The sequence below is a fragment of the Hippopotamus amphibius genome, chromosome 3, assembly GCF_030028045.1.
Source record: "Hippopotamus amphibius kiboko isolate mHipAmp2 chromosome 3, mHipAmp2.hap2, whole genome shotgun sequence".
Taxonomy (NCBI): Eukaryota; Metazoa; Chordata; class Mammalia; order Artiodactyla; family Hippopotamidae; genus Hippopotamus; species Hippopotamus amphibius.
Genome location: NC_080188.1, coordinates 114009810 through 114020525, shown reverse-complemented (window position 1 = coordinate 114020525; position 10716 = coordinate 114009810). Strand labels below are relative to the sequence as shown.

The window sequence follows — 10716 nt, the reverse complement described above, 5'->3', positions numbered from 1 at the left end:
AAAGGAAATAACGACCCAAGTCCAGGAAGTGCAGAGAGTCCCAGGCAGGATAAACCCAAGGATAAACATGCTGAGACACATAGTTATCAAATTGACAAAAATTAAAGTCAAAAATTATTAAAAGCAACAAGGGAAAAATGACAAATAACATACAAGGGAACTCCCATAAGGTTAATAGCTGATTTCTCAGCAGAAACTTGATAAGCCAGAAATGAGTGGCATGATATATTTAAAGTGATGAAAGGAAAAAACCTACAACCAAGAATACTGTACAGAGCAAGGATCTCATTCAGATTCAACAGAGAGAGATTGGATCAAGATGGCAGAGTAGGAGGAGGTGTGCTCACTCCTTCTTGCAAGAGCACCGGAATTACAACCAACTGCTGAATAATCATCGACACTGGAACTCACCAAAAAAGACACCCCACATCCAGAAACAAAGGAGAAGCCACAATGAGACAGTAGGAGGGGTGCAATCACATTATAATCAAATCCCATAAATGCTGGGTGGGTGACTCACAAACTGGAGAACAGTTATACCTCAGAAGCACACCCACTAAAGTGAGGGTTCTGAGCCCCACATCAGGCTTCCCAACCTGGGAGTCCAGCAATGGGGGGCGGAATCCCCAGAGAATCAGACTTTGAAAGCCAGTGGAATTTGATTGCAGGACCTCCACAGGATTGGGGGAAACAGAGACTCCACTCTGGGCGGGCACACAAAAAAATGTGCTCACCAGGACCTGGGGGAAGGAGTAGTGACCCCATAGGAGACTGAATCAGACCTACTTGCTGGTGCTGGAGGGTTGCCTGCAGAGTTGGGGGGTGGCTGTGGCTCACTGATGAGACAGGGCACTGGGGCAGGGGTTCTGGGAAGTGCTCATTGGTGTGAGCCCTCCCAGAGTCTGCCATTGCCCCACTAAAGGGTCTGTAAGTGTCACTACTAGGTAGCCTCAGGCCAAACATCAAACATGGTGGGAACACAGCCCCACCCATTGGCAGACAAGCAGATTAAAGTTTTACTGATCTTCCCCACCAAATCGGATTAAAGTCTTACTGAGCTCCGCCCACCCAGCCCTACTCACCATCAGTCCCTCCCATCAGGAAGCACACACGAGCCTCCTAGATAGCTTCCTCCACAAGAGGGAAGACAGCAGTATCAAGCAGTATCAGCAGTATTTCCTTCTGTGGAACTGAAAACCACAGCCACAGAAAGATACAGAAAATGAAAAAGCAGAGGACTTTGTACCGGATGAAGGGACAAGCTAAAACCCCGAAAAAACAACTAAATGAAGAGGAGATAGGCACCCTTCCAGAAAAAGAATTCAGAATAATGATAGTGAAGATGATCCAGGACTTTGAAAAAAGACTGGATGCAAAGATTGAAAAGTTTACCAGATTCAATGGAGAAATCAAAGATTTACAGACAAGAAAAGGTTAAGACAATTCAGCACCATGAAACCAGCCCTACAACAAATGCCAAAGGAACTTCCCAAAGTGGGAAGCCCCAGAGAAGAAAAGGACCTACAAAAACAAATCCAAAATAATTATGAAAATGTTAATAGGAACATACATATTGATAATTACCTTGAATGTAAATGGACTAAATGCTCCAACCAAAAGACACAGACTGGCAGAATGGATACAAAAACAAGACCCATATATATGCTGTCTAATAAGACCCATTTCACACGTAGGGACACATACTGACTGAAAGTGAGGGGATGGAAAAGATATTCCACACAAAAGGAAATCGAAAGAAAGCTGAAGTAGCAATACTCATATCAGATAAAATAGACTTTAAAATAATGTTGCAAGAGACAAGAAAGGACATTACATAAAGATCAAGGGATCAATCTAAGAAGAAGAGAAAACAATTATAAATATATATGCAACCAATATAGGAGCACCTCAATACATAAGGCAAATGCTAACAGCTATAAAAGAGGAAATCAACAGTAACACAATAATAGTGGGCGATTTTAACACCCCACTTACACCAATGGACAGATCATCCAAACAGAAAATTAATAAGGAAACATATGCTTTAAATGACACAATAGACCAGCTAGATTTAATGGATATTTGCAGGACATTCGATCTGAAAAGAGTAGATTACACTTTCTTCTCAAGTGTACATGGAACATTCTCCAGGATAGATCACATCTTGGGTCACAAATAAAGCCTTGGTAAATTTAAGAAAATTGAAATCATATCAAGCATGTATTCCAACCACAATGCTATGAGATTAGAAAACGATTACAGGAAAAAAAACCTGTAAAAATCACAAACACATGGATGCTAAACACTATGGTACTAAATAACCAAGAGATCACTGAAGGAATCACAGAGAAAATCAAAAAACTCCTAGAGACAAATTACAACAAAATCACAATAATACAAAACCTATGGGATGCAGCAAAAGCAGTTCTAAAAAGGAAGTTTACAGCCATAGAATCCTACTTCAAAAAACAATAAAAATCCCAAATAAACAATCTGATCTTACTCTTAAATAAACTAGAGGAAGAAGAACAAACAAATCTGAAAGTTATTATAAGGAAAGGATTCATAAAGATCAGAGCAAAATAAGTGAAATAGAAACAAAGAAAACAATAGCAAAGATCAATAAAACTAAAAGCTGATTCTTTGAGAAGAAAAATAAAATTTATAAATCTTTAGCCAGACTCATCAAGAAAAAGAAGGAGAGGACTCAAATCAATAAAATTAGAAAGGAAACAGGCGAAGTTACAACGGACACTGTAGAAATAAAAAGCATCATAAGAGACTACTATAAGTAACTACATGCCAATAAAATGGACAACCTGGAAGAAATGGACAAATTCTTAGAAAGGTATAACCTTCCAAGACTGAATCAGGAAAAATAGAAAATATGAACAGACCAATCACAAGTAATGAAATTGAAACTGATGAAAAATCTTCCAACAAACAAAAGTCCAGGACCAGATGGCTTTCCAGATGAATTCTATCAAACATTTAGAGAAGAGCTGACACCCATTCTTCTGAAACTCTTCCAAAAAATTGCAGGGAAAGAACATTCCCCAACTCATTCTATGAGGCCACCAGCACCCTGGTACCAAAATCAGACAAAGATATTACAAAAAAAGGAAATTACAGACCAATATCACTGATGAAGGTAAATGCAAAAAATCCTCAACAAAATACTAGCAAACAGAATCCAACAACACATTAAAAGGATCATACACCATGATCAAGTGGGATTTATCCCAGGGGTGCAAGGATTCTTCAATACATGCAAATCAATCAATGTGATACACCATATTAACAAATTGAAGAATAAAAACAACATGCTCATCTCAATAGATGCAGAAAAAGCTTCTGACAAAATTCAACACCCATTTATGATAAAAGCCTTCCAGAAGGTGGGCATAGAGGGAACCTATCTCAGTATAGCAAAGGCCATATATGACAAGCCCACAGCTAACATCATTCTTAATGGTGAAAAGCTGAAAACATTCCCTCTAAGATCAGAAGACAAGATGTCCACTGTCACCACTACATTTCAACATAGTTTTGGGATGTCCTTGCCACAGCAATCAGAGAAGAAAAAGAAATTTTAAAAAATCCAAACCGGAAAAGAAGAAGTAAAACTGTCACTGTTTGCAGATGATATGATACTATACGTAGAAAATCCTAAAGATGCCACCAGAAAACTACTTGAGCTAATCAATGAATTTGGTAAAGTTGCAGGATGCAAAATTAACACACAGAAATCCCTTGCATTCCTACACATTAACAATGAAAGATCTGAAAGAGAAATTAAGGAAACAATTCCATTCACCATTGCAACAAAAAGAATAAAATAGTTAGGAATAAACCTAACCAAGGAGGTAAAAGACCTGTACTCAGAAAACTATAAGACACTCATGAAAGAAATCAAAAATGACACAAACAGATGGAGAGATATACCATGTTCTTGGATTGGAAAAATCAACATTGAGAAAATGACTATACTGCCCAAAACAATCTGCAGATTGAATGCAATCTCTATCAAATTAGCAATGGCATTTTTTACAGAACTAGAACACATATTAACACATATTAACACATATATGTGGAATCTAGAAAAATGGTACAGATCAACCAGTCTGCAAGGCAGAAATAGACACACAGATGTAGAGAACAAACATATGGACACCAAGGGGAGAAAGCAGGGCTGGGGTTGGGGTGGGATGAATTGGGAGATTGGCATTACCATATATACATTACTAACAAGAAAAAGATATCAAAATGTGCACTTTAAATATATGCAGTTTACTGTATATCAAAAAAATAAATGAAAATTAAAAAATAAAAAAACTGTACGTAAATAAATGGAAAAAATGGAAAGATATAACACTAAATTCTACAATATGATAGAAGATTTTTAATTTATTCATTTTATAAATCTTGAGTTTAAAATACCTTCATATAATATGAATCCAAAAATCTATTTCCATTTGGAGTAATAAAGTAGAACCTGAAGACTGAACTAAATGCAGTATTAGGTAGTTAACCTGATTTCATAGAAATAAACTTTGATCAAGTGCAAGGCATTTTGCCATCTCTTCCTGGTTAGCTGACCATCTCACTTTGTTGGGATACTGCAGGTTTATGGCACCGTCTTCCATATGAACAAGGGAAACCCATTCAAGCTAAAGGCCCTGGTGGACAGGAGGCCTGATTTTAATACAGTGGTCATCCGCCCTCCAGAGCCGATAAGGTGGCAGATGTGAAATGAATACACATCTATGTCTATATTTGCTACAAATCTACCACATACCTGCATGTGATAGACCCTGGGGATGCCAAAAAGAATTGCGCTGATGGTGAACAAATCCCTGTCCTCAAGAACCTCACAGCCTGGGAGGAAATACAGACAAGCAAATAAATTACAACATGGTTTGAAAATGTACAAAAATATATGAGATACAAAAGTAGCCCTGGCCAAGACATGATTAAAATTATAGACGTCAGGGGTTGCAGGGAGAGGATCAGACAGCCTTCATGGCAGACATTTCACCAAAACTGAATTTTGAAGAATAGGTTTTTGACAGGTTGACAAGAACGGAGGTTGCATTCTAAGTGGAGAAAATAACACCCAAAAACATGTGAAGGTAAATATGAATAATGTTAGGGAAATATAAAGAATAAATTACAATGCTTATATTGGGAAAGTATTTTCAGTACTATATTTTCAAAAATCACTGAAACTAAGTGGTTAACTCTTTCAAATATAAATATGTTGCAAGTATGTTGAAGATAAGTGAAAATTCATTTCATAGTGTCATTTTGATATAAATTATTTACAAGTAAAATTTAAATATATAGTGGTTTTTTAAAACACCAAATTAAACAGAATACAAAAATAAAGATAATTTAATTATTAAAATCCAAAGATGGAAGAACATTTGCTTTTTTATGCAACCTTTAAAACACAGATTGTTGGTGGTATTAATGCTGACAGCATTTCTGTGCAACGATTTCCAACTATGCTACCCTTGTTGGGTGGTTGTCCTCTGACTCCTTCCTTCACCTTGAAAGTAATCTTATCTTTTGTTAGTTTTGAGATCTTTTTGAGCAAATTTTGTGTTTCAGTTTCATTGGGAATATGAGTTATTTTTTAAACAATAATGCATTGTGGTTTACATTTTAAAGACATCATGTGTCTTCATTCTGTATAGCTTTATCACATGTGAGAATTCTAACACAAGGTTCCCTATGTCAATTTCAATATCATTTTCACAATCCATTTGTTTGAGACTCTTTGAAACAGAGTAATATCTACTCTTGCAATGGAAGCTCGTCTTTGACAAAAATTCATTCTTTCTCCTGAGGATTACAGAGTTATTGCAGAATGCTTTCTAAACTGGCACGTGTTTGGTGGATTTGAAATTGTCATGCAACATATAAATACCTGGTTCATCAAGTTTTTCTTACTCATAAGTGGAATAATTCATTAAATCCCTGATGATTCAGGAATGATGATAGTACATCAAGAAGAATATCAATATTTAGGTTTGTAAAATAGCATAGTATAATGAAATACCACACACGAGTATTCCAATCACTGGGTATAATTAATTTGATTTATTTATATTACGCAACCAAACAGGAGATGGCAGATGACTTTGATCACTACACCAACAGCTACCAAATCTATTCTAAGGACCTCAAGAGCTGTCAAGAATCCCTTAGCACGTCAGACGTCATCAATTGGAAACAACATTTGCAGATCCAAAGTACGTAAGAGATCTGGGATGTGTGCTGGCTGCTAGGACTGCTCATGTCTGTATACCTGTAGGGTCACTTTTTATCCTGAGTATGTTCCCCTACAGCCGTTATTTCCTTTTACCAAACTCCAGACACCCAGCTTGATGTTCAATCCCTGTATCAGCTGCCACCATCTCTTCAGTTGAGTTGAGTTCAAACATTGCAAACTATGGGGTTCTTTTAAGGATGTGTGAGTAATGTAAGTTCTTGTTAGCTGAGGATTCATGATATATTTTCCAGACATATTCAGGACCCCTTAGGTGTGAGATCACACCCTTAGGATAGGGTGTGAGAGCAGAGCTCCCCCTCTGGCCTTCCATTCCTAAAATTAGAATGATAAGTCCTTGTGCCCTAGAGCAGCACCCCAGTCACAAGAACACCTATCATTTTTGGAGTCAGAGTCCCTTGGGTGACATCCTTGCTCGGCCTGTTACTTGCTTTGTGACCTTGAGCAAGTGGTGTAATTTATTTATTATTCAGTTCCCTCACATATAAAAAATGAAGACAATAAAAGTACCTAAAACATATGGTTAACATAAGGATTAAATGTGGTATTAGACCAGTACCTGGGCATGTAGTATGTGCACATGCAAGGTCGGCTACTATTTTCTAAATACCACTTCTCCTTGATTTCACAGTAATATGGTCAGGATTTCTAGTTATTACCTCTGTGTTGCATAAGAGAAAACATGCTTAAGTAGTACGGGGCCGTGGTAACATGGTCCTTTGCAATACCAGAAACGACATTGTCTGACTTTATATCCTGCATATGTCTGTCGGGAAGCTTCTTGGAGCATCTAAATGGACAACTACTTCTCTCCTAACTTTACCCCTCTCTAGGTTCGCAGCCCAGTCTGGATGAGGTGATTCGGAATCTTGCAACCCCTAAATTCGTTAAGGTCAAGCAAACACAATGCATTCTCTATGTGATGCCTGAGACAGCGAGGAAACTGCTTCCTTCCCTGCCGGAGACAAAGAACTTACCTGCTGAACGTGCCAGACCCAAAGCCATGTGAGTCTGAAAAAAGCAGCTCTGCACTACCCACATCTTTCACTATTGATGTAGCCTCCCACCTTCTCTCCCTACGTTCACTCTTGTCTCCCTGCCACCCATTTCCAGGGTGGTTGCTTTTAGTATGTACTGTGGGTTACGTCCATTCACCTGCCAAAAAGCCACTGAGGTTTCTCAGCTAACCTTGAGTAAAATCAGACTCCTTTATGGACTTTCAAGGTCCTATGAGACCTGGAACCCATCACCTTTTGGACTTCATCCCGTCCCTTCTGCTTACTCCCACCAGCAGCTCTGGCCATTTTTCCGCATCTTGATCTCATTCACTCACACATGCCTTTGGGCCATTGCATTTGCACTTTGCCAACAAGGTCCTTCCCTGTGATCTTCACATACTCGCCTCTTTCTTTCCATTCATACTCTCCAATGTCATTTCCGCAGAGAGTTCTTCTCAGAGAACCCTGTCTAAAACCACCGCCTCCCATAAGTCTTCAACTGCTAAACCCAATTTTTATTTTTCTTGCGTTTATCATTATCTGAAATCAGCCTATATGTGTACTTATTGACCTGTTTGTTCTTTGACCTTCCCCTACAACATTTCCAATTCCGCAAGTGCAGGGACCATCTTCATGTTGTTCACCAGTAGATCCTCAATAACCAGACAGAACACATCGCAGGTGCTTGAAAAATACACATTTAATGAACTCACTTCACGGACTGAAAGTTTCCCACTAAAAAGTATTTAAACAAATTGTATATTTTCCCCCATTGATGTCCAGTCAGACCCTGAATAAAACTGAACACTGATGGTGAAGAGTTGAGCTGGAGATGCCCAATCTTATGGCCCTCTGTGTAGTAACATACCTGCAAAAGCTTTATTCACGTTGTATCACACATTACACCTGAAAAGCACCTGCACATCTATAATCTCATTTGATTCTCTCGTCCACCCCAGGAGATAGACAAGGTAGGAGATATTTTCCCTATGGTCCTGACAGAAACAGGCTCAGATGATGAAATAGCTTGTTCAGGTCACGCGGATGGTTAACGGCATAATGGGCTTGAGTCTACATCTCCTAGTTCCACACTGTGGGCTCTTTCCAGGACACCTCCCAAAGCCCTTTACAGCCTGTAGTTGCCTTCAGATTCAGTGCACACCACATCACTCCCCCTTTCTGGATTTCAGTTCCCACAGTGGCCAAGGACCCTCTACACCAACAATCTAAGATTACATGCCTCTAAGCTCTGGCTTTATATGCAGCTTGCTAGCATGTGCTTTAGGGCACTTGTCTATTTTCTGTTTACCTCTTTTTCTTATCTGTAAAATGGGGGTGATATCAATTCCCTCATATTAAGTGGAGAGTCACTGCATTCCTGAGAGGACCAATACTTAATTGTTATGTATGTCTTATTGTTTGTGGGCACAAGTCCAATGTACCTTACAATGCAATTGCTCCTGTAATATATCAGTTTTGGAGGAAGGTACTATTAATGTCCCCACTTCATAGAAAAGGAATGGGGGCAAAGACACATGATGCTGCCTGCTCGAGATCACACATCTAGCCAGACTGTGAATCCAGGCAGTCTGGTCGCAGAATCTATACCTTTACCTGTGCTCTCATTTGCATTGTCTGAAGACAATTTGGGGGCAAACCAGTATAATATTCCACTGTATTTGTCATTAATAGGCTGTTCTTTTTCCTTCTTCTCAATAGTAACCAAGAGATGTTTAAACTCTCACCACTGGATCCTGCCCACGCGGCCTTGGTGAATAAATTCTGGCATTTCGGTGGCAATGAGAGGAGCCAGAGATTCATCGAACGCTGTATCCAGGCCTTCCCCACCTTCTGCCTGCTGGGGCCCAAGGGGACCCCTGCGTGCTGGTCCCTGATGGACCAGACAGGAGAGATGCGGATGGGGGCCACCCTGCCAGAGTGCCGGGGCCAGGGTCTCATCTCGCATATGTTGTTTGTCCACACCCAGGCTCTGGAGAAACTCGGCTTCCCCGTATATAACCATACAGACAGAGCCAACAAAATCATACAGAAAATTAGTCACACTCTGCATCATATCCCCATGCCCTATGGTTGGAACCAGTGGAACTGTGTGCCTCTGTGAAGCAGCCCTGAACTCAAGACAGTGTTGGCTCCGCTGGTCTCGTGTCAAGAGATGCAGTGGGGTGGGCAGAAAGAAAGAATAAATTGTAATCAGCAGAAAAGTTGTGTGTGTTGTGTGTTGTTTGGGCTCTGGTGGAAGCAGTCTGAACGGCCATCAGATCCACCAGGGTGCCTACTCACACATCATTCAAGAACTTCCCTTTGGGTCCAGCAGATCTTCCTATTTCCTCCACATTCCAACCCTGGCAACCACCGTTCTATTCTGTGTTTCTGTGAGTTCACCTTTTTTTTTAAGGTCCCGTGTATAAGTGATGTCATGCAGTATTTCTGTTTCTGTCTGGTTTATTTTACTGGCTCACAGTTTTCTTTCAATGCAGGTGGCTAATAAAGAATGTATCCATAATCAAAGAATAAATGCAACCCACTATTCTAGTGGTGCCATTATTCTTCTTTCCAGCTCCATCATGTTTATCTCTATTTAGAGTGTGTAAATGGAGTGTAAAGCAAGAGAACTTATGTAGCTTGTCATACCACAGTAGCAGGACAATTTAACATCTTGTTATCCAGAAACAGTACGCATGCAAAAAGAAAATTGTTATTTAGCAATAACAGTTGGGACTTCCCTGGTGGTACAGCGGTTAAGAATCGGCCTGCCAATGCGTTGGACACGGGCTTGAGCCCTGGTCTGGGAAGATCCTACATGCTGCAGAACAACGAAGCCTGTGTGCCACAGCTACTGAGCCTGTGCTCTAGAGCCCCAAGCCATAACTACTGAGCCCACGTGCTGCAACTACTGAAGCCTGTGTGCTCTAAGGCCCTTGCTCTGCAACACGAGAAGCATCCACAATGAGAAGCCCACACACCACAATGAAAAGTAGCCCCTGCTCATCACAACTAGAGGAAGGCCAAGCGCAGCAACAAAGACCCAACGCAGCCAAAAAAAAAAAAAAGGCAAAAACCAAGTAACTGTTAAAAGGTATGCGGCATCAATACTTTAAATTTAAGGTAAATCAGGAAAAATTCATAAAATTGTATGGAATTTGTGGGATTTTCGCACACATAACATTTGCATATTCTGTGAACTAGGTTAAATCTGTAAATATTGAATACGACATTTTTTCTAAATTGACAAGATAAAAAAATTGGCATGTTTTCAACTACTTTCAAGTTGCAGGCTGAACAGGAATTATTTGTATCAAAGACAAGGCTACTCTGGGCAGAAAGGGGTACTTCAAATGTAATGTTCTCTTGTGTATAAGGAGGAGTTTTATAATTAATATCAGCCATTCTTCTTATACCAAG

At 39.7% G+C, this 10716-nt stretch overlaps 1 protein-coding gene across 1 annotated transcript; it reads left to right on the top strand.

Annotated features, from left to right (window-relative positions):
• The first annotated feature begins 6014 nt into the window (after positions 1–6014).
• On the top strand, positions 6015–9662 carry LOC130848192 (glycine N-phenylacetyltransferase-like). The gene is made up of 4 exons (XM_057726310.1): positions 6015–6033; positions 6131–6257; positions 7129–7300; positions 9013–9662. The coding sequence occupies exons 2-4, from the start codon at positions 6134–6136 to the stop codon at positions 9413–9415; spliced, it is 699 nt and encodes a 232-aa protein (XP_057582293.1). The 5' UTR covers positions 6015–6033; positions 6131–6133; the 3' UTR covers positions 9416–9662.
• The last annotated feature ends 1054 nt before the right edge of the window (positions 9663–10716 follow it).